Source organism: Pipistrellus hanaki, assembly GCF_964339955.1.
Source record: "Pipistrellus hanaki genome assembly, chromosome: 6".
Lineage (NCBI taxonomy): Eukaryota > Metazoa > Chordata > Mammalia > Chiroptera > Vespertilionidae > Pipistrellus > Pipistrellus hanaki.
The window spans coordinates 37,098,682-37,122,403 of record NC_140508.1 but is presented as its reverse complement, the minus strand read 5'-3'; the positions used below and the strand labels follow the sequence as shown (position 1 = coordinate 37,122,403).

General features: G+C 36.8%; 1 protein-coding gene across 11 annotated transcripts in view; it reads left to right on the top strand.

Moving 5' to 3' along the window:
- Positions 1–1,198: 1,198 nt before the first annotated feature.
- The window catches only part of RBM39 (RNA binding motif protein 39), a 31,993-nt gene continuing 9,469 nt past the window's right edge, over positions 1,199–23,722 (top strand). For 2 of the 11 annotated variants that reach the window (XM_084888184.1, XM_084888182.1), the window contains exons 1-12: positions 1,199–1,523; positions 2,154–2,217; positions 3,979–4,028; positions 8,579–8,773; positions 11,192–11,257; positions 11,358–11,408; positions 12,768–12,885; positions 13,480–13,632; positions 16,541–16,678; positions 17,881–17,946; positions 21,330–21,534; positions 22,166–22,243. In XM_084888184.1, coding sequence (XP_084744310.1) covers positions 2,167–2,217; positions 3,979–4,028; positions 8,579–8,773; positions 11,192–11,257; positions 11,358–11,408; positions 12,768–12,885; positions 13,480–13,632; positions 16,541–16,678; positions 17,881–17,946; positions 21,330–21,534; positions 22,166–22,243 — 1,171 coding nt within the window. In that variant the 5' untranslated portion in view covers positions 1,199–1,523; positions 2,154–2,166. Of the gene's footprint in view, positions 1,524–2,153; positions 2,218–2,443; positions 2,517–3,459; positions 4,033–7,447; positions 7,521–8,578; positions 8,774–11,191; positions 11,258–11,354; positions 11,409–12,767; positions 12,886–13,479; positions 13,633–16,540; positions 16,679–17,880; positions 17,947–21,329; positions 21,535–22,165; positions 22,244–23,722 lie in introns of those variants that run through there. The other 9 variants (XM_084888183.1, XM_084888179.1, XM_084888188.1 and 6 more) reach the window with 7 other exon arrangements.

Sequence of the window (23,722 nt, the reverse complement as noted above, 5' to 3'; positions counted from 1 at the left end):
TTACAGACATTATCTCATTTAATCCTCACTACACTACCAGGCATTCATTCATTCATCCATTCCTTTATTGAGTGTTCACCTGGCTGGGCACAAGGTTGAACGCTGAGAGTTCAGCATTATTGGCCGACTCTTAGCCTCCTAATTGTGTGACCCTCTACCTCATAGAGAAAATGGGATAGGTTCTCAGGTAAATTTATTTGTCCAAGGTCACACAGTATTGGAGCAGCTACAAAACCAACGTATCTCATTTCAAATCTTTGTCCTCAATTATTAAGCAGCTAGTAGACTTTTATAAGATTTTTTATTTTATGTCATCTTCCTAATTTTTTTTCAAACATTTTCCTCTCTCCGTTCCCTTGTTTTTCCCAGTATTGACCAAAAAACAAATGGTGAGTTATAATCCTAACTGCCAGGCATCTGGGAGACTTCAGGGGTGAGGAGCCAAGACCCAGGAGCATGGGGGAGACATTTTGGAAGAAACAATAACACATACACAAGGCAGATCCTCTGCCAGGGAAACAGATTGTTGTTGGGTTTTTTTGTTTTGTTTTGTTTTTTTCATCTCTGCCTTTTTCTACTGCTTCCAAGACGGTTTTGAAGCTGGACAGCTGAAACAGAGAGCCTAGTCTGCCGGCTGCAAAAGTCCGGAACATCTCATTTTATTCTACAGCCTTTCACTCTGTACCCCGGTGCGGTCTCTTCCTGCATTCTGTTACGTGGTTTTCACTTCTTCACCCTTGGTGGATAACCTACATGATTATTTCAGTTTTACACTACCGCCATCTGGACCAAGCTGCCAGATGGCGGGCGACCTTGACAGACATCTGGGTGGGAGGTCCGGGGGAGGGTGGGGCGGTTGGCTCTGGGGATAAAAACCTTCAGATGCTGTGAGGAGGCGCCACGAGGAAGTGGCGACAATGGAGTTCCACTCAGCGTTGAGTTTTCTAAAAGATTGACAGTAATCGTACCAACTGCCTTTGCTCTAGCAACTTGCGCGGTCCCGCGAGATACAGACGCTAAGCCAGAGGGCGGAGTCAGAGGCGCCGCTCCGAAAGGAGGATGGGACTATCTATGGCGCAATCATTGCGCGAGATTGAGCCCTGGTCGCCAGGGCCGCTCTTAGGTCTCGCGATATTTCGGTCTATTCAGTCTGGAAGTAGTGCGGATTCTCGCGAGAGCCCGTGCCGAGGGCTCTTGGAGGCCCCGTGTGTTTGTGTGTATATGCGTGTTAGTGAATGTGAGTACGGGGAAGCAGCGGCCGCCATTTCAGAGAGTCTGCGGACGCCGTCGCAGGGTTGAATCCTGAGCTGCCGAAGTCTCCGTCCTGCACTCCCGCGCGGGCTTCTCTAATCCCATTGTTTCTTTTAGATTCGCTCGGGCCTATCCGCCCTCGGAGCCCGAAATTCGGGCTGGGCGTACCGCGGCCCGGGCCTAGAGACTTAACTGTAGCCACAGCGGCGGCGGCAGCTGCAGCAGCCTTTTTTCCGAATACGAGCACCACAGGGGCCCAGAAGCCCGCGCAGGTAAGGCAGTGTGGTTGAGCAGAGTATTGTCAGACTTTTTTTGAGGTATGGTGTTTTTTTTTCTGGGTTGAGGACACTCCTTTTAGGCGATCTTTAGCGACCGGGGCGGGGGGGAGGGCGGCGCAGGTTTTCGAGAAATGGGTCCCATTTTGACGACCGCGCCCTTCTTTTTCGGGCGGGCATGTCTCAGGGTGTTGGGGTGGCACGAACCCCAGAGAGGTCTCGGGCAGGTGGTGGTTACCAGTCCCTTGGAGGCCCGGGCCGGCCCCGACCTCCCAACATGGCGCCAGCCGAACGCAGCCATGGCTCCCAACCCCTCCCAGCCGAGGCAGTTCCCCCTGCTTCTAAAATGGCAGCGCGGGCTTTGCGTGGAAAGAGGCCCTCTCGCTTGAGATTCCCGGGGGTTCTGCTTTTGGAGCTCATCGCAGACTCTTTAAAGTCGAACATTTACTCGGTTTTCATGTGTTGTGTGTTAGAGGCATTTCAGATTTAATTGCCAAGCCTGGCAAAGTACTTTAATCATGCCTGGGCTTTTAAAAAGGTTGTTCTGAAGCTTTTGTAATATTGGAGTAAGAAATTGAGCAGAATCGAAGGATATTTATTCATAGAATTACCTTATTGTTTTCATAGGCGTTTAGAGAAAATGGCAGACGATATTGATATTGAAGCAATGCTTGAGGCTCCTTACAAGAAGGTGAGAAAAAACATGTTGGTGAGGTTTATATATTTCTTAATTTAGCATTATTCACGAAACTACTGCTGAAATGTAAACTAACCTCCCCGGAGCCCTCTTGATTTATCTTATCAGAGATGCATTACTTATAACTTACAAAAGTAAATATATGCTATTGATGTAATAATATTGTGCAGTAGTTTCACTTCAGCGTGATGAATAAATGCCCATCTATCTCTCTTTGTAGACTTGCCTAACGATATCTCACCTCTACTCCCATGAATTCACCTTTGATTCCAGTGTGAACTGTCAATCATAAGGTAGTAATTGAGTGACTTATCGCTGTACCGTGGTCCCCTAGGTAAAATGACTCAACTAAGAATTACCAGCTCCAGTTTGGTATAGCAAAAAGGTGAATGTAGTGGTTTGGGAAAATAGCAGGGGTCCAAGAATCACAAAGTATAACCAGTCTGTGGCAAGCAAATCTTGATAAGTCTTACAAGAAGAAATGGGTGAGATTTAAATTTTTTTCTCTATATACATATAAAAAGACTGGTGATATTAAAATTAAGACAGGCAACTGATGATCTGCTGCTCAATTAAATTTACTAAAATTCTTGGATCCCTGAATAGAAGAAAAAAAAATTAAAGCAAAAGAGGCAGTATCACAACCTAGAGTCACTTGATGACTTTTTTACTGTTCTCCATATTGTTTTTTTTTATTTTTAATTAGTCCCTGACATATTTCACACTAAAAACTACAAAGGAAGTATTTTGGCTAATAATAATAGTCTTTGACCCATTTCAGTATCACAGTAAAAATAAAGTGTCTTTTCATTCTTTCACCAGTTGGTGGTGAAAATAGCAGTGTGCATGCATTATCACTGGTGTCACAAACTGTAAGCTTTGTAAGTTAGCAGTTATACTCCATTAACTCGTGTAATCAAACTTTAAAATAAACATTGCGCTAAACCTTTTAAAATACATTTGTTTTGGAGTGTGTAGCACGACCATGTGGTACCAATTTGGATGAATTCTTTATAGCTTTAAATAGTGTACATAGTTTGTAATGCTTAAGACTCTTGAAGAGTTTTATATTTTAATGTTAAGATTCTTGTGTCTTAGTTTAACATGGATGAAATTCCATGTAAACAGGTATGGAAGTAGGAAATGTTTAGGTTGGACTGGTGGATTATTAATTGACTTTCTTGGGTTCTTGAGAGTCAACATTACTAAAGCAGTGTGAATCCCTGTTTGCTTCAGGGCGAGATGTGTGACAGAGGTGGCATCAAGCTCTTACAGTCCCAACCCTCCAACGGAAATGGGCGAAGATCTCAGGAATGGCATCGGTCACAGGAAATCGATAGTGGCTGGCTGCTAGCATGGCCACTTGGGGCTTAGGCAGAAATAGAGCCATGGTACTGACGAAAGGGACCATAGAACATGGAATAAAACTCAAACAGGACTTCATTCGTGTCTTAAAGAAATTCTAACTACTTCAACTCTGTAAATCTGGATAACTTAATATCTATCTAAGAAAGTAAAATGTAATATGTTAATATGTATTTTTTTATTTATGTGTCTTGATGATTTAATTGTAAGCAACAAAGTGGTTAAACACGTACCCATCTAAATTTTTTTATAGCCTTCCATGTTAAAATATGAATAAGTAATTAGTTTTAAAATTGTTTTGTATTTTCTTATTCCTATTCCCTTTACCCTTTGACAACTTGAAATGTTACCACTTCGTCCTCATGATGTTCTTCTATCAACCCTGCTTAGGATGAGAACAAGTTGAGCAGTGCTAATGGCCATGAAGAACGTAGCAAAAAGTAAGTTTTAAGAAGGGACCTGGGGTGGGGGAACTTGATGTATTTGGGATCTTATTAAAGTTTTGTTCCTCTGGATGAAGCATCAAACTAAGATTCTCTTCAGAAGCTTTTCTTTCCTCTTTTAGAAAAGTGGTTCTTTATCTTTTGGGATGAGAAACTATTTGAGGATATAAAAGTGTCTTTCCTTAGGTTTTAGGATATGGTTTCAGGGACATTTTGGACACCTTCCCTTCCAAGTACATCCATGACTGTTTGGATGAGAGTTTTATCTTTTGTCTTAATGTTTATTGATGTTACAAATTATACTAAAATATCCACTGAAGATGGATTAAGAAGAAGAAGAAAAAGGAATAAATAATCAGGCCAGGGAAAGGATTATTCGGTATAAATTATTGAAGGATTCAGAGCTATGAATTATTTAAGATCCTTGCTGATCAAAGGCCCTTTTTGTCCTAATGCTGTAGCATACTTAAGTACTTACGTTCTTCTTACATAGCTTTTGTTGTCTTAAACTTTCTAAACTCAATTGGAATTTATTAGTAAGAATGGGGAGTTCTTAAAAATCGAGGGATACAATTTATTTGAATTACTAATGAGTAACCCAAAGTAGTAACTCAGTGCTACATAATAAACAGTAGACAAAATTCTAAGTAACAGCATAAATTAAATCTACTTTATAAGGTTGGATACTATTCTTGGAGTTTCCTTTTAGTTCTAAGATTAGTGATGTTACAACAATTAAGTTGTTTTGTTAACCTATACTTGTAATGTATTAAACTATTTTATCATGTTCCTGAGCTCTTAATACATAATGAAAAATGATGGTAAATACTCACTCCTAGGTTATTTTTTTGCTCTTTTCCCCTAAAAATTGAAAATGCTTTTTATAATACACTACTTCAACATTTTCACAACAACTTCGTTAGGTGTAGGTTGATATAATTTCATAAAAAGATTTTTAAAAATTGTCAGATGGGATTATTCAGGCTTTCTTACCCACATTTTTAAAAAAGTATAATCATCTCAAGATAATGTAGTGGTAATGGTTTAAAAGTAATGTAAAATGTAGCGAATGTCCTACATTTTTTTCTTGTGGGAGTCTGTTAGTTCTTTACTAGCCTATAGATATTAGGTTGGGTTTAGTCTTGACTTGTTATATGTGAGGCAATCAACCAATCATGCCGGGTTTAATGTCATCTGGTTTTAGATTTTTAAACAGAGTAACTATTTACTAATTAATGGTTCTAATATGTAATTCTATAATCCAAGAAAATTTAGGAAAGGTGTGATATTCATATATAATGACTGAAATGATCCATTCTAGGTATCAGGCCTGGTGGGTGAGTAAAACTCACAGTTAAGTATGGAAAGAATGAGGACATACACTGTGGGGCACAGACCTTTGTTTGTACCATTCTCAGATATCACTCCTTGCTGCTTGTACCATCTCCAGTTTTACTTGTTTTCATCCTGCATTTAAGCTCATTAAGGCCACCAAGCTTTTACAAGGATTCAGTGACTGATGCTTAGTGGCCTTTTATCTAACGTAAAAAGTCTTATGAGACTAAATAGAATGGACAGTTTTCTGTAATTGACTATAGGGATTTCCCTTTATAAGGGCAAAACTTTCCAAACTACTATCTGATACCTTTTGAAGTGTACAAATTATTTCTCTATCAGTCTTCTCAGCCTCAATTATGTATAGCTGATTAAATAAATGGAGCTCTTATTCAGTCAGGAACTTTCACCACTTTTTAAATGGAATTATTTTTTCAAATTAATTTCAAAGTTACCTAGAAGAAACTGTTGTTTAGCGATGGATATAATATAAAATAAGTAAATGTTTTGTGATTAATTTTTAGTGTAAGTCAACAAAAGGAAGGTGCTACCTTGCATTTTTCATCCTAAAACTTCATTGTCTTAAAAGTAATTGAGTGTTGGAATAGTTTTTAAAAATATATATTTTATTGATTTCAGAGAGGACTGGAGAGGGAGAGACAGACAGAAACATCAATGGTGAGAGAGAATCATGAGCTGCCTCCAGCACACCCCCTACTGGGGATTGAGCCCCCAACCCAGACTTGTGCCCTGGACTGGAATCAACCCTGAACACTTTAGTCCACAGTTAGACACTCTATCCACTGAGCCAAACCAGCTAGGGCAGGGTAGTTTTAAGGTAGCAGGAAAATAGACAGCTGAGAATTGAAAGACTAGTAAATGTTTTCTTTTAAAAAAATAATAATTCTAAAAAAAGCCATGAAAAAAATTGATTCTGAATGCATATACTCATTTGTATTCTAATAGTAAAAGGAACTAAGTTTAATATAACACAAATTGGTTCTAAATTGACCTACTTTGAAAAGAGCTATATACCCCTGACTTTGGCAAGACATCAGGTACTGGAGCTTGCCTTCATGGGAATGTTAATTCTTAGTGTAATCAGTTTTGCAGTCTAGATCAGCATTCATTCAGTTAAGCTCTTTAGGAATTAGTGAAAAGAAAAAAAAAAGGGGGGGATAACAATAAAATGACACAGTTGAAATATATTGGCTACTGTGGTGTGGATTATCTAAATTTTGGAATAAATGACTTTTCTATTTTTTTCTTATTTTCCAGAGTACTTTGCATTTAAAATTTAGATCTTCTTACATGGAAGAGGTCAAATCCAGTTATAGCAAAACACCTTTACAGCAGAGGCCATATAACCAAAAAGTCCAAAGGCCCAGCCCAGTGGACCATTTACTTCAATGATGTTCAGTACAAAATTCCACTGCCACTAAAGACTTTGGAAAGTCCCATTAAGTTGTAACAGGATTTGACTATTAGTATGGATTTTTATAACCCTTCTTTAGTTAACTTAATACTTTGCAATTTGTTATAGAGAAGTATATTGCTTTCTTACATCCTTAAATATTTGTCTGGGCTTTTATGCAGAGAAATGTATATCTTGAATGTTTTAATCAGGTTCCTGTCTTTTTACCTGTCTGGGGTTGCCTTCAGATGTGGGTGGGGACTCATTAAAAGTCCTAGGAAGACCTTAAGTTGAAATTAGCTCTCCAATATTTGAGTGTTTCCTTTGATAAAATAAGTTTTGAGTCTAAAAAGAGGTAAATATGTTTGCTGCCTCTACTATGGGCTATATATGAGCAGAGCAAAACTTTGTCTTATTTGTGGAAGATTGAGTTACTTTTTACTTTGTCCTCTAATTGATTATATTTAGGTCTTATATAGCTATTACACAGACTTACTAAAAGATAGTGTCAGGTTTTTCAGGCAACAAAGTTGGAATGTTATCTGTTGCCCTTCTGGGCATTGCTTTGATGACTTCTATATAAATAATGAGTGTAGCCTAATTTTCTGTCATGTGCTACCTAGCATATACATTTCTGACAGTCAGGTGGATTATCTTGAAATTTTAGACAAAAGTTTCTGCCTCCTTGGAAAGCTCTACATCTCCTTGTGATTGGAGTGTGGGTTTCAAGATTCAAGAAGGTGGGTGTCTTCATTTTCTATTTTCAATGCACTCTAAGATGACCTGCTTACAGGTTCTCTCTGAGGCAGACTTCAATGCTCTTGTGCTAATTTTGCTTTGATAAGGACTAAATTTCCAAATGATGTAGACTTGTCAAAATGTTCCATATTTTAGCCACTAGAAATTGACCTTTTAGTGGAATAAGTTTATTTTGAAATGTCTTTCAATTTATACTGAAATATCTGAAGGCACCTCTAAAATTTGGGTGATGGCACACTGAAGAATACAGAAATCAACAGGAAGATATGACTGCTGGCTTTTTACCTTTCAGAGTTTATAATTTTTTAAGGAGATATATATGGAGAGATGTTGATTGTTGTTTGTTGCACCCCTCAGGCTCGTATGAACTGGCATAAAAATGGCATATTCCATATTTCGGTATACTCACAACTTTCAAAAGAAAGTATCTGAAATGGTTACAATAAAGTCTAGGAGTGTCAGAATACATTTTACTGCAATAGTTTGACTGTCCTTTGTCATTCCTATAATTTTGCTCATAAAAAACAAAATACTGATGTTTGCATGGCTGTTGAAAGAACTTAAATTATAAATTGGGTCAAAAATGGCTTAAGGAAAATGAATATACTTAATGAAAAATTATATATGTGGTCCAGTATTAATACTTAACTATTAATGTATTCTATTATAACTGTATCCTGTGGATTACAGTAATACATGCTGGCCAGTTAGAAGATGAAGTTTTTACTTAAAAGTTCAAGTTTTGATCTCTATCTGTTGATAAGACCTTTTTCTTGTTAGAGCTGTAGCTGACTCTCAGGAATAGTCCCTGCTCTCTCAAATGATTCTTTGTCAACTGATTGCTGAATTTCAGTAGTAGAAAGAAAAGGGTGGGTGTTTATCTTACCTAGGAATTATTTTTCCATAAGTATGATTATGTATCATTGTATGATAGTAAAAAAGCAAAATTTACAAAAATATTTTAAATTCTGACCATAAAAGGCAGTATATTTTGGCACATTTTAAACCAACAATATAATGATGACTTTTTTCTTCTCAGGAGGAAAAAAAGCAAGAGCAGAAGTCGCAGTCATGAACGAAAAAGAAGCAAAAGTAAGGAACGGAAGCGAAGCAGAGATAGAGAAAGGAAAAAGAGCAAAAGCCGTGAAAGGAAGCGAAGTAGAAGCAAAGAAAGGAGACGGAGCCGCTCAAGAAGTCGAGATCGCAGATTCAGAGGCCGCTACCGAAGTCCTTAGTATGTAACTATAATTATGATAGTTTGAGAGTCATTTGCTGGGTATCCAGATAGCAATTTAATCTGAGTGATTTGAACTGTGAAATTTTACTTTTCAATGTATTTCATTAAATAAGGATATTGGCAGAAGGACTAGTAAAATGGAAAACTGGACAAATACATCTGTTTTACTCTAGGCTAGGGGTGTCGAACTCAATCAGAGAAGGGGCCAAAATCTAAAATCCAGCCTAAATCGCGGGCCGAATGGTTTACTGAACAGTCATAAACTGACAATGTCATAAACTGACAGAGGAGTGCAGTGATGACAGCGCGGTGCGGGCCACATTGCAAGGCCTGGCGGGCTGGATTTGGCCCGCGGGCCTTGTGTTTGACACATGTGCTCTAGGCATACAGATTATTATTTTGATATTCTATATTAAAATATTTTAAAACTGTATGCCCAGTCCAAAGTAAAGCATTAGAATGCTTTAAATTTTTTTTTTGATATGTAATGCCAAATACTTGGTATGTAAACATTAACTGAACATAAATTTATTTAAAAGTTTAAAGCTCAGATGGATGTAAGTTAAAATAGTCAAGTATGTAATTCGTTAACAGTAATCTTATCTGTGTGGCTGTTTACAGCTGAAATGATAGACCCTTTGTGAATTTGGTATATGCTCCTGGATAATGATGATTTTGGGGGCTCGTCACATTGTATTTAAGGTTGGGTTTTTTTGGGTTTTTTTTATTTTTTTTTTTAAATAAAGCACTAAATGTGCTTTGAAGATTAAATAGCTAAGAAAAGTTGGATGTGGCTATTTAAGGAGCAAAGTTTCAATATAGTCATTAAAAACACCTCAACTAAATACCTGGTAAGAGTCTGTCTACACATAACTTTTAAGCAAGGATTGAATCTAACAGTCATTAGTGCCTTTCCCTTAATAAACATACCATTATAAACTGGGGTATGTTAAAATGAAAAACTATTAATGAACATTGAAGAGAATGTAAATAAAACACCCATCATACTGCTATTCATGAAATGTTTTGGTGTTTGAAGCCATTAAAGTTAGTATCACTTTGAGTTCTGATTCTGGTTCTTAAATCTTAAAATAAAAATAATTGAATTCTTTGTTTTTTAAGTTCCTCCTAGCTGCTTATTTCATAAACTTTATAAAGTGCTTAAAGGTTCTGCCATGTTTTTAATTCTAAATGCTCTATTAGAAAATATTTTGCTTTTTGTCCAACTTCGCAGTCTACTGCATTCTTTTTTAATTTTTAACCAAAATGAACTAAATAGGAGGAAAAAGGATTACGTTAAATTGAGTACTATATTTTCTCTGTTCAGTAATAAATGCTCAAAGTCAGCCTATGATCGTGGTCTGACTTAAAAATTAGTTCTTAACATTTGGCTTCAGGTGATTTTTAACTGGAGGCAAAAATTGGGACTTTTATAATTAAGGGAAAAGAAAGTATACATTCTTTGAACTTTTAATTTATTCAGAAAATGTATATTATCAGTATTAGCATGAATTGCAAAGGATTAATACAAAATTTATTTGTAATTGTTTGTTGTGTACATATGTAACTCATGAAAACAAATTCAAATGGTGGGTCACAGACCACTAGATAATTCATTTTGCTACCTTTCTGGAAAAGAATAACAGGATGAGCACTAAGGGACATCTGATTGTCTCTTAAATTTAGTTTATTTTGGTCTCTCAAAATAAAAGACTCCTAAATTGCTGGACCTTTTTAAGAGTTATTTTAGAATAGTTGCCTTTTTTATTTATTTTTTTAACCTTTAATATGTCAACTCCTCAAAATAGTTTTTTTTTGTTTGTTTGTTTTAAAGAATCAAACTTCCTTCACATCTTTACTATGGAATATTTTGCCACAGGGAAGTGAAGTGTGATGTGCTAGATGTATTTTTATGCAATCCTTGAGACTTGAATAAAATGGAATTTTGGAGTTTCATGATTATGTATAGTCTCCTTATTTTTTAAAATAAGTCTCTTAACAATACATGAATTATATGTATGTTCCTGAGGAAGGAAGTGCCGAAATGCACGCCAAATTGTTAACTCTAGTATTATCTGGTGTGAGAGAAGTAAGGACTTCTATGTTTTTCTTAAACCTCAGGAATGTATTCATAAATGTGTAATCTTTTAAAAACTAGACTAAAAATAAGTGAGCATTTTCAGAATTTAAAAATTTTGAGGCTGTAACCTTTGTTCTTGGCACCTTTCAGTGGTCCAGGATGGATAGCTGTAAGAGCAGTTTGCTTGGGATAGAATTAAAAAGTCTATTTCCTCTTCATAATTGAGGTGGAAAAGAAGCAGCCTAAACAATGTTAAGCTTGCTGGAGAGCACATGAACGTGATCTTAGCAAGACCCTAAACCTGTAACTAGTGTAATTTTGTGTTTCCTTTTTAGCTCCGGACCAAAATTTAACAGTGCCATCCGAGGAAAGATTGGGTTGCCTCATAGCGTCAAATTAAGGTTTTTAAACATACTTCTGAATTGTTTAAATTGTTTTTTCAAGGAACTAATGTGGTGTATTTGTTTGGGTAACTTCTGGAACTTTTTAACTTTGCAGCAGACGACGTTCCCGAAGCAAAAGTCCATTCAGAAAAGACAAGAGCCCCGTGAGGTAGCTGTTGTCACTATTTATTTCTTTAGAACTTTTAGTTTTTATACAGCTTTTGTAATTTATACTATTGCTAAAGTTAGTGACATTAAGTAAATTGGACCATATTAAATGTCCTTTTGTAGCATTAGTACTGTTAAATGTATTTGTAAATTTTCAACAGCTTTCCTTCTAATTTCATATAAATCTTAACCAAGTTGACTGGTTTTTAAATAGTCTTTGGTTCTTGCATGTTTCTATAGGTTATTTTCCTTTTAAATATAAGACTTACCTGTCCAATTTACCATTCTGTTCAAGCAATGTTTTATTATATCGGCAGCATTATAATGATAGTATTGTTCTTTACTGGTGTTCTGCCTTCCCTTAAAGGGAGCCTTTATTTATTTATTTATTTATTTTTTAATTGATTTCAGAAAGGAAGGAAGAGAGAGAGATAAACATCAGTGAAGAGAGAATCATTAATTGCCTTCTGCATACCCCACGCTGGGGATCATGTCTGCAACCTGTGCATGTTCTCTGACTGGAACTGAACCATGACTTCCTGGTTCACAGGTCAATGTTCCACCACTGAGCCACGCTGACTAAGCTTAGAGGAAACTTTTTAACCTTGTGTTTATCCTATTTCTTGGTATATTCTAATTATTCCAGGATTTGGTAAAAACCTCAATTTTCAAAGCTCTTGCAGTTATTGACCAGTTTAACTCTAATATTTTATTTTCTTTCTAAAAATTCCCTTTCAGTTATCTTATCTGGATCTAGTCGAGCTTTGTATCTCTGTTTTTAAGAAATTATATTTTCTTGATTTTTTTTTTTTTAAAATACAGGAAGGGAGAGAGATAGTTAAAAACATCAATGAGAGAGAGATATTGATCAGACACCTCCTGCACTCCCCCTACTGGGTATGTGCCTGCAACCAAAGTACACCCCCTATTGGGGTCCTTCAGTTTGTAGGCCAAAGCTATCCACTGAGCCAAACTAGTTTCGGCAGAATTAAATAGTTTTTGCCATTTCAGGTTCTACTTTCAAGTTTATCTTTTGTGATTATCAAATTTAATTTCGCTTAATGACTTAATGGTTTTGTTGTGAGAAATCATCCTTTCTACTAACTTAAGACCAGTCTGATATGTGGCTGATTGGGGTTATATACTATTACTGTTCGTTTATAAATGTTCAGTAGTCTGTTGATCTTGTATTATCCTGGAGAAATTACCATTTTTAAGATTGAGAAGCCAGTGGATTTTTGACCTAATAAATCAGGCTTGGGAATAGTGGCAACCTAGTTCCATAAAGTTTATTTTGTTTACTGAAAATGCACTTTAACAAGAATAAGTTATAAATTGCTATCTTTCTTACTCCTTTTAGGGAACCTATTGATAATCTAACTCCTGAGGAAAGAGATGCAAGGACGGTTTTCTGCATGCAGCTGGCAGCAAGAATTCGGCCAAGGGATCTGGAAGAGTTTTTTTCTACAGTAGGAAAGGTAATCTTAGCCTATTTAGGATGATCATATAAGTGGAAATTGCAAAAATTTCAATAGTTGTCAGTATGACAAATAAAATAGAAGACATCTTGCCGAAGTCGTTTTGGCTCAGTGGTAGAGTGTCAGTCTGCGGACTGAAAGGTCCCAGGTTCGATTCCGGTCAAGGGCATGTACCTTGGTTGCGCGCACATCCCCGGTAAGGGGATATGCAAAAGGCAGCTGGTCAATGTTTCTCTCTCATTGACGTTTCTACTCTCTAGCTGTCTCCCTTCCTCTCTGTAAAAAATTAATAAAATGTATTTTTAAAATGAAAATAAATAAACACCAAACCTTTTCATTTAGTAGAATTTAATTAAAGAATCCATTTTTTGTAACATTTCTATTTTGACCTCACTTGCAAGTTAATAAATATTGGAGATGATAAAGGTTACCACATTTATCCAAAAAAAGGAGAAGTGAGCCCACAAATGTACATATCTCTAAAATTTTTTAATAGTTTACAACTTTGCTTTATCATTAACATGCTTTTTTAAAAATTATTTATAATGGCTTATACTGGATTATTCCACAAACAACCTTGTGTTTTCTTTTTAGGTTCGAGATGTGAGGATGATTTCTGATAGAAATTCAAGACGGTCCAAGGGAATTGCTTATGTGGAGTTTGTCGATGTTAGCTCAGTGCCTCTAGCAATAGGATTAACTGGCCAACGTGTTTTAGGAGTGCCAATCATAGTACAGGCATCACAGGTAATTTTTTTTTCTTGCTTTAGATTTTGATCATTGAGAGTAATGGAAACCTGCTTTTGGCTTAGTGTTGTGCTGTAATGTTTTGTGCCTTAAGGTGTGAATACCTATTTCATAAAAAAGACTTGAGAACTTGACCTAGAATTTTATTGATTTGTAATAGTCTCTGTTGTTTATTAAGCAACCATGAACTTGTTTTTCCCTTGCAATTTGTCAAATTGAACAATTTTGACTTTTTATTTAGAGTACATTTATTAAAATTGGGGTTAGAATACAAGAAGCAACAGGAAAGAGCCTAGGCAGACCTGCTTTGACTCACTAAATAGTTAGAGAAAAGGGGGCCTTGGAGACAGATTTATGGCTTTAGACCAGGAGAACTGGCTGCTCATTGCTGCCCTGGTTGCAAGAATTTAGGAGATGCATGCCTATAAGGTATGAAAAGGTGAGGAGAGAAAGACATCGTAAGCTCCCAGGAGAGCACGCTAATTTTGACATTTAAAAAACAAAACATTTTCTGTCCTGGCTGGTAAGCTCACTGGATAGTGTTAGCCAGTGAACCACAGAGAATTAAAAACAATTCTTGGTGAGAATAACACAAAAAAAATTTAACATTTTCAGAAGATTTTACTTCATGTCAAGAGTAGTTTGGCCCTGGCCGGCTAGCTCATTTGGTTAAAAGCATCATCCTGATAATGCCAAGGTTGCAGGTTTGATCAGGACACATAATAACAATCAACCAATGCCCTAGCGGTTTTCTCATTGGATAGAACTTTGGCCCATGGACTGAAGGATCTTGGGTGTGATTCCGGTCTCATACCTTGTACCTTGATTGCAGGTGCCACATGCAGGAGGCAACCAATTGATGTTTCTCACATCAGTGGTCCTCTTTCTGTCCCCATCCCTTCCACTCAAGGCAAAAACATTAACCAAACGAATGCATAAATAAATGGAACAATAAATTGTTTCTCTTTTACCCTTCTTTTATTCCCTCTCTCTACCTTACTTTCTCTAAAATCAATAACTTTTTAAAAAGTAGTTTTTGAATAGCCATCATTTCTAGTATTTCTTTAAAATAAGGTATTTCAACCCTTACCAGTTTAGCTCAGTGGATAGAGTGTTGGCTTGTGGACTCAAGGGCCCCAGGTTTATTTCTGGTCAGGGGCATGTACGTTGGTTGCTGGCACATAGTAGGGACTGTGCTGGAGGCAGCTGATTGATGTTTCTCTCCCATCGATGTTTATCCCTCTCCCTCCCTATAAAATCAATAGAATATATTTTAAAATAAAATAAAATAAGGTATTTCAAGCTAATTTAAAATATCTTGTAGCCCTAGCTGATTTGGCTGAATGGATAGAGACCTGTGGACTGAAGGGTTTTTGGTTCTATTGCTGTCAAGGGTACATGCCCAGGGTTTAGACTTGATCCCCAGGGTGGGATATGGAGGCAGCCAATCATTGATTCTCATCATTGATGTTTCTATCTTCTTCCTCTCCCTCTCTGAAATCAGTAAAAATATTTATTAAAAAAGAGCATCTTCTAAAATAGTCCAAATTAATTTAAGAATATCTTTGCTGAAGCCGGTTTGGCTTAGTGGATAGAGCGTCAGTCTGTGGGCTGAAGGGTCCCAGGTTCGATTCCGGTTGGGGGCATGTACCCTGGTTGCCAGCATATCCCTGGTGGTGGGTGTGCAGGAGGCAGCTGGTCGATGTTTCTTATGGATGCTTCTGGCTCTCTGTCCCTCTCCCTTCCTCTCTGTAAAAAAAATTAATGAAATATATATATTTTTTTTAAAGAAAAAAGAGCCGAAACCGTTTGGCTCAGTGGATAGAGCGTTGGCCTGTGGACTGAAGGGTCCCAGGTTCGACTCCGATCAAGGGCATGTACCTTGTGCAAGAAGCAGGTGATCGGTGATTCTCTCTCATCAGTGTTTCTAACTCTATTCCTCTCTCTTTCTCTCTGTAAAAAAATCAATAAAATATATTTAAAAAGAAAGAAATAAGTTTTAAGATACTGTAATATAATTCCTCTATGCTGATTCTTTACAAAATTGGAAATAAATATTTTAGTGCATTTAGACAAGGAGAAATTGGGATGTATCAATATCTACACTAATAAAAGAGAAAAGATGCAAATCTATGTACCTTTGTGACTACCACCAGCCAATCGAGTGAGTGAATATGCAAATTAGCCCAACAAAGATAGCAGGTTAATTTGCATACACTGAGTGGCAGTGGATGCTGGTGTTTCAGCCTACTCAGCTGCTCCCAGTCTCTGGGCAGCCTGGGAAAGTGGAAAGGCAGCTCTGAGAGCCAATCACATCAAACCATTCTTGCAGGAATGTTTGTGCATCGGGCCTCTATAACTTATATAATTTGAAAGTATGCATTAGGATTCAACATCTAAATAGACATGTTGGTAGGTTTTCAAATCACTGATTTAATATTGCCATAACTCCTAAATTATTTGGTTCTTTCATCAGACTCATATAAGGTATAAATAAGCTTTGTAACCAAATCAAATTTGAAATTCCAGTTTCATTGCTAACAAGTCTTAAGCAACCATAATCAAATTACTTGCTTTATGACCTGTAAAAGGTGATAATGTCCTAGTTAATATTTTGGGAGTTCTTAATGTTGGCTATTTATCACTTGATTGTATGTTAATAGAAAAGTAATTGGTCTGTTCTTTTCCTCTGATGGAGGAGTTCAAATATAATAGTTTATAGATTCACCTGACAATCAGGGCTCAGAAGCATCAAATGAGGTTTGAATTTACTTAACTTTAACCTTTTTTTTCTCCTATACTACTCAAAGTACGCCATTTTTTTATGATAGGCACTTGGGAAAAAATGTTATGATTGAATGGTTTGATTTGATTTATAATGTACATTTTTACTTAATCTAACTTGTAGGCAGAAAAAAACAGAGCCGCAGCAATGGCAAACAATCTACAAAAGGGAAGTGCTGGCCCTATGAGGCTGTATGTGGGCTCGTTACACTTTAACATAACTGAAGATATGCTGCGGGGGATCTTTGAGCCTTTTGGAAGGGTAAGTTCCATTTCTTGAACCAATAAATTTCAATAGGCTCTTGATCCAAGTGTAACTATAATAATTTTTGTATATCTACTTTGTTGTTCTATAAAAATTAAGATGGGGAGGGTGATTCTGCAAGGTTTTTGTGATAATTTCAATTAATCTTCAGGATTGTGACAACCCTCGATATCTTCCTTTTCCCTGTAAGAAGATACCGTGTGAAGTTAGATATTTTATTAATATGTTGTTATTCAAAACCCTTGGTTCTTTTGAATGCTTTTCTTTCTCGATATATAGAGAGGTTTCTCTACTAAATTAAAGTATAATTATATTTTCTGTTTATGTCCAGTGGGTCCTCATTTTGGAAAAGACATTTTATTGCAGAATAAATATTAACAGTAGGTTGTTCTTTGGTTTACAAGATTCATTTTGTGCCCGTGAATAAAAATCTTGGTTCCTGCTGAACCTTACCCACTAGCAATGTTCATTGCTCTTGAATGTATATTTTTTTGCTTTCTTTCATTACCCCATTTTAACCCTTTGTAAAACTGTTTTAATTCAATAGTGGTAAACATAGGGGTGTTGAAATTGTGAATGCTTTGTGTATTGGAAATATACACAAGTCATAAATGAATGGGTTGATCAATCATAAAATGAATTTCCTGAGACCACTAGAACATGAGTAAATTGATAGGCATGCTGTATCTTATTTTTTCATGCTTTGTTTTTGACAGCTTTATTTTGGGGTATGATAAAATTCACAAACCACACAATGCACCCATTTAAAGTAAACAATTGCTTTTTATTATATTTACAGAGTTGCACAATCATCACTAAGTCCAATGTTCCTTTTAAATAATTCCAACACTTTGGGCAATTTATTTTTTTATGGTTTCGGCATAATGGAAAGGAAATAAAAATGTTTTCATTTCTAACATCTGACTGTATTTTACAAAGAACTTTTTATTTTTTGTTACTTGTTTTTGAGGCAAAAAATTAATATTCTTGAAATATTTTTTAGCTCCCTGGTACATGACTTCTTGCTTGGGAAGTTGCTATCCTTACAGAAGATTTTAGGGGTGGGGTATTTTGGGTTGTGGTATGTTTTCATTTGTTATTTAGGGAAGAGAGGGAGATTATTCAGTCATGTTTCAAGGAAAAACATTCCCCCCCCCCCCTACTTTTTACTTAGTAATAATTATGTTTTTTATTTCTAGATTGAAAGTATCCAGCTCATGATGGATAGTGAAACAGGTCGATCCAAGGGATACGGATTTATTACGGTAAACAAATAACATTACAACTTAAATGTTTTTGGTTTAAGCAGTATAGTAAAACTTCATTAGTTATTGTTAGTGGAGAATTGGACCATGGTTTAAATTAGCACAATGTCATATAGCCATATTTTAGTAGCAGTATGTATCTACCAAATATAAAATTTTAAACAGTTTACTATTATCCTGCATTTGGTCATTTTTCTTAGCCAGCTGTTCTTATAATTAAAGTCATCAACTCCTTTAATTTTTGACTCTTGTTTGACACATTAAAAAAAAAAGAAAAAAATTATATATATATAATAATATTATATATATATAAAATTATATATATATAATTATATATATATAAATCAATTTTATATATTTATATATATATATATATAAAATTGATTTTTCACAGAGAGGGATACTGAGCTAGTAACATCGATGAGAGAGAAACATTGATCAGTTGCCTCTTGCACACCCCCTGCTGGGGATATGCCTTGATCGGAATTGAACCTGGGACCCTTCAGTCCGCAGGCCGAAGCTCTATCCACTGAGCCAAACTGGTTTCGGCTATTTGACACATTTTTGTCTGTTGAATGAGGTCTGTTGGGATTTCATTTTACTTAAAATCCTTTTTATATCTATGTATCTTATCACAATGATGAGGAATGAGTTGTGTTTCTGACTAACCGTTACAGCCCAGTCCATGATTTTTAAAAAAATATATATTTTATTGATTTTTTACAGAGAGGAAGGGAGAGAGATAGAGAGCTAGAAATGTCGATAGGAAACATCGACCAGCTGCCTCTTGCACACCCCCTACTGGGGATGTGCCCGCAACCAGCGTACATGCCCCTGACTGGAATCGAACCTGGGACCCCTCAGTCCACAGACTGACGCTCTACCACTGAGCCAAACCAGTTTCGGCCCAGTCCATGATTTTAAAAGAACCACAAATCCTTGCCAAGGATTAAAAAATAAAAAACCAACCAATGAATGCATAAATAGGTGAAACAACAAATAATGTATCGCTGTGCCTCTCATACCCCCAAGTATTTAAAATACAGATAGGTCCCAGTTTTAATTAAGAAATTACAATTTGTTATATTCAAATTTTCATAAACTTTAACCTGTTTTAGGAGAGAATATTTTGTATGGTCACAAGGATTTTATTTCATTCCTGTGGTGCTGGTGAAAGGAGAAAACTTGTTTATAAAACTCTTAAACCACAAACATTTTTGTTTCTATAACATCAAGGTAGTTATTTTCCTGCCCCAAATATTAATATTGGTAGTTTTTTTTTTAAATGGGGAATTTTAAACGTAACATAATGATCTGTAAGTTAAAATATTGTATTTTAAGAGGAAAGGGGGGTTAGTGAGGGACATCAATATGTTGTTTCATTCACTTATGCTTTTTTTTTTTTTTTTTTTTTTTTTTGTACAGAGAGGAAGGGAGAGAGATAGTTAGAAACATTGATGAGAGAGAGTCATCGATCAGCTGCCTCTTGCTCACCCCCTACTGGGGATATGCCCGCAACCAAGGTACATGCCCTTGACCGGAATCAGTCCCCAAGCCGACGCTCTATCCACTGAGCGAAACCGGTCTCGGCACTTATGCTTTTTTATGATTCATTGACTGCTTTTATATGTTCCCTGACTAGAAATTGAACCCAAAACCTTGACATATGAGAATGATGCTCTAACCAACCAAGTTACTTGGCCAGGGCCAGAAATTATTTTAAATAATCTGATAAAAGATTGAACTACGGAATTCATGGGAATATGTTCCTTTCTTTCATTAAAGTAAAACCAGAGGGTATGAATTAGAATTTTTCTGCATTTGCAACCTGGAATTAAGAATATTCATGATTTAATTGGCAAGAAAATTTGACTCAGCACTTTGTATTAAAAATAATATCTGGCCCTACCAGACTCGATGGTTGGAGTGTCCACCCATGGACTAAAGGGTCCCAGATTGATTCTGGGGTGGGGGTGTCAGAGGCTCCAATTGATGTGTCATGGGAGAAATGGGCTCAGGGAACAAGTTACAGAGATAAAAGAAAGGCCCTTGGAGCTTAGGGAATAGGGGGGTAAGGAGGAGGAGGGGATGGGAAAGGTGCTGGCATGTTTTCAAGAGGAAGTCCCTATCTTGTTATTTTTTTTTTTTAATTTTTTAAAATATATATTTTATTGATTTTGTACAGAGAGGAAGGGAGAGAGGTAGAGAGTTAGAAACATCGATGAGAGAGAGTCATCGATCAGCTGCTTCTTGCACACCCCCTACTGGGGATATGCCCGCAACCAAGGTACATGCCCTTGACCGGAATCAAACCCGGGACCTTTCAGTCCCCAAGTCGATGCTCTATCCATTGAGCCAAACCGGTTTCGGTTGTTATTTTATTTTTAAGCTTCCTTTCAGGAGCCTATCATTCTCTACTTTTTAAAATATTTTTATTGATTTCAGAGAGAAATGGAGAGGGGTAGATAAAACATTAATGATGGAAAAAGAATCATTGATTGGCTGCCTCCAATCACACCCCCCACTGGGGGATCAAGCTTGCAACCCTGGCATGTGCCCTGACCAGTAATCAAATCATGACCTCCTGGGTCAAAGGCTGTTGCTCAACCATTTTGTCACACCAGCTGGACCCTATCTAGTCATTTTATGTGTTGTTTTTTTTTAAAAAAATATATTTTTATTGATTTACAGAGAGGAAGGGAAAGAGAGAGCTAGAAACGTCAATGAGAAAGAAACATCAACCAGCTGCCTCTTGCACACCCCCTACCGGGAATGTGTCTGCAACCAATGTACATGCCCTTGACCAGAATCGAACCTGGGACCTTTCAATCTGCAGACCTACGTTCTACCACTGAGCCAAACCGGTTTTGGCTATCTAAGTCATTTTAAATCATGTCAGTAATACGGTCTGATTATGTTCATTACATTATAGGTTAAAATTTCTTCATCATCTGCCCAGTTGTAATTATTGAATATGGTCGTATGTAATTTTCAATAAAAATAAAAGACTAATCTGCAAATTGGCTGAATTGCAGAATGACAATTCGCTATGACGCATACTGACCACCAGGGGGCAGATGCTTAATGCAGGAGCTGCCTCCTGTTGGTCACTGCACTCCCACAGTGGGAGTGCTTCACAGCCAGAAGCCCAGAGCCAAGGCTGGCAAGAACAGTGGCAGTGGAGGGAACCTCTTCTGCCTCCAGGCAGTCAGACATCCCCCTAGGGCTCCCAGACTGCAAAAGTGCGGGTTGGGCTAAGGGACCCCTCTACCCCCGAGTGCAACAATTTCATGTACCAGGACTCTAGTAAACTAATAAATAAGCATTTTCTTATCTATGTAAATTAATCTACTGGACTATTTATTTATCTGTCTCTTTATTAGTTTTCTGATTCAGAATGTGCCAAGAAGGCTTTGGAACAACTTAATGGATTTGAGCTAGCAGGAAGGCCAATGAAAGTTGGTCACGTTACTGAACGAACTGATGCTTCCAGTGCTAGCTCCTTTTTGGACAGTGATGAACTGGAAAGGACTGGAATTGATTTGGGAACAACTGGTCGTCTTCAATTAATGGCAAGACTTGCAGAGGGTAAATTTTTTTTCCTTTCCCCCCACCCCCAATTTTTATTTTTTTATTTTATTTTTTTTTAGTGTTAATGATTTAGTATGATTATGATAATGAGAAAGGTATCTAGACCAGTGGTCTGCAAACTGCAGCTTGCGAGCCACATGCGGCTCTTTTTCCCGTGGAGATTTTAGCAAAGGCCAGCTTAGGTAGGAGGACCCTAATTAAGTTAACAATCTATATAGTTTAATTATAAAAATTTGGCTCTCAAAAGAAATTTCAATCAGTTGTTGATATTTGGCTCTGTTGACTAATGAGTTTGCCGACCACTGATTGAGACTAATAAATGGAAAGTGATTTATTTTGGAATTGATGTTCTCCTTGTGCAGCAGATGTATTTAATTTCATAGATTAAGCTCCTCACCTTAAAGTTCTAATGGAATCTACTTTTTTGAGTACCACAGTGCATGCTACAGGATTCCTTATGCTTTCTATAAAAATAACATTCTCAAACTTAATAAAGTTAGTTGTAGCTCTTACACTAATACGCTGCTTGTCATGTTTATTATTGGAGTGACTTTGGTAGTAAAGACTCAGAAGACTGGATTTTTCTGCTCTTAACATATTAATGACTTTAAGACCTATTCTTTTCCAGGTACAGGTTTGCAGATCCCACCAGCAGCACAGCAAGCTCTGCAAATGAGTGGCTCCTTGGCATTTGGTGCTGTGGCAGGTAGGAATTGAATCTTTTCTAATTTGAAATCATTGTTTTTTCACCTAATTCGAAAATTTGCCAAATTTTTGTATTTAAAAGGACTTACTGAGAATTCAATTCATCAAGTACTTATAGCCAATAAATTCCCATAAGAAAATGGAGATAGAGGATAGAATTATTTACTAATCATAATAAACTATTAGGATATTATATTGAATCCTTCACACCAATTTTAGTTTAGATTGCTGTAAGCCATAGAGACCAAAACGTTTATATTGCTTTACAGAACAAAATGTTTCTTTATAATATTTAAGTTCAGAAAACTACCAGAGGGCTTTACTGAAGTGATTACAGTATCAAGAGTACTCAGTAAATTGCCCAATAAAGTTCTTTCCTAAATAGTACACATTATTTTGAGATCTTAAGTTAGGGAATTAAGTTCTTGTAGAGGACAGAAAGGGAGGAGAGCATTGGCAGTTTATTATAATCCTCCTATATAATAAAAGGCTAATATGCAAAATGGCGCAGAAGGACCAGTCACTATGATGCGCACTGACCACCCACAGGGGGAGTCCTGCTCAGCCAGAACTGGGCTCATAGCTGGTGAGCTTAGCAGCGGTGGCAGACAATCTGCCTCTGTCAGCGCTAAGGATGTCTGACTGCTGGCTTAGGCCTAAGCCGTCAGTCAAGACATCCCCTGAGGGTTCCCCGACTGCGAGAGGTGCAGGCCTGGCTGTGGGACACCTCCTTCTTCGCCCCTTACCCCGCCACTCCCCCCCTTCCCCCCATGAAACACAGGGTCTTCCTCTCTTATATGGCTTAACTTAATAACGTGGATTTGTCTTTATATACCTTGGTATTAGTGCATATCTACAAGTTAGGATAACATTTAATTTTGAAATGTTGACGACTTGTGTTTTTTTTTTTTTTGTACGTATCAAAACTATTTGTATTGTGAAGCCTGCATGACAGGAAATACTTTATCCCAAGAAAGTACGCAGTTTATATTATGAATTGGTCCTTTTACCACATCTACAAATTGAGGCTGCAATATATAAAAAATGATATATGTACACCTGAAACTAATATAACATTGGATGTCAATTGTTATTGAAAAATAAAAAATTATTTTAAAAAGTAAAGGAAATAATGATGATGGTACTGAATCTATATAAAAAGTTCATGTGGTTCCTTGTAAATGCAAGTTCAATAGCTGATTAATAGAGTATAATTTTCTACTTTTATATTGCTCTTCATTAGTTAGAAGGGGCTTTTCTTTTATTTTCTTCTTTGTTGTTAATTCTCCCCCAAGGGTATTTTTTTCGCATTGATATTTAGAGAGAGTGGAAAGGAGGGAGGGAGCCAGAGAGAGAGAGAGCGCAAAGTGAGAAACATTGATGATTGATGTGAGAGAGAGACATCACTTGGTTGTCCCCACCTCAGCTGGGACGAGGTAGGGTTGGAACCTGCAACTCAGTTACTTTCCCTTGACCTGGA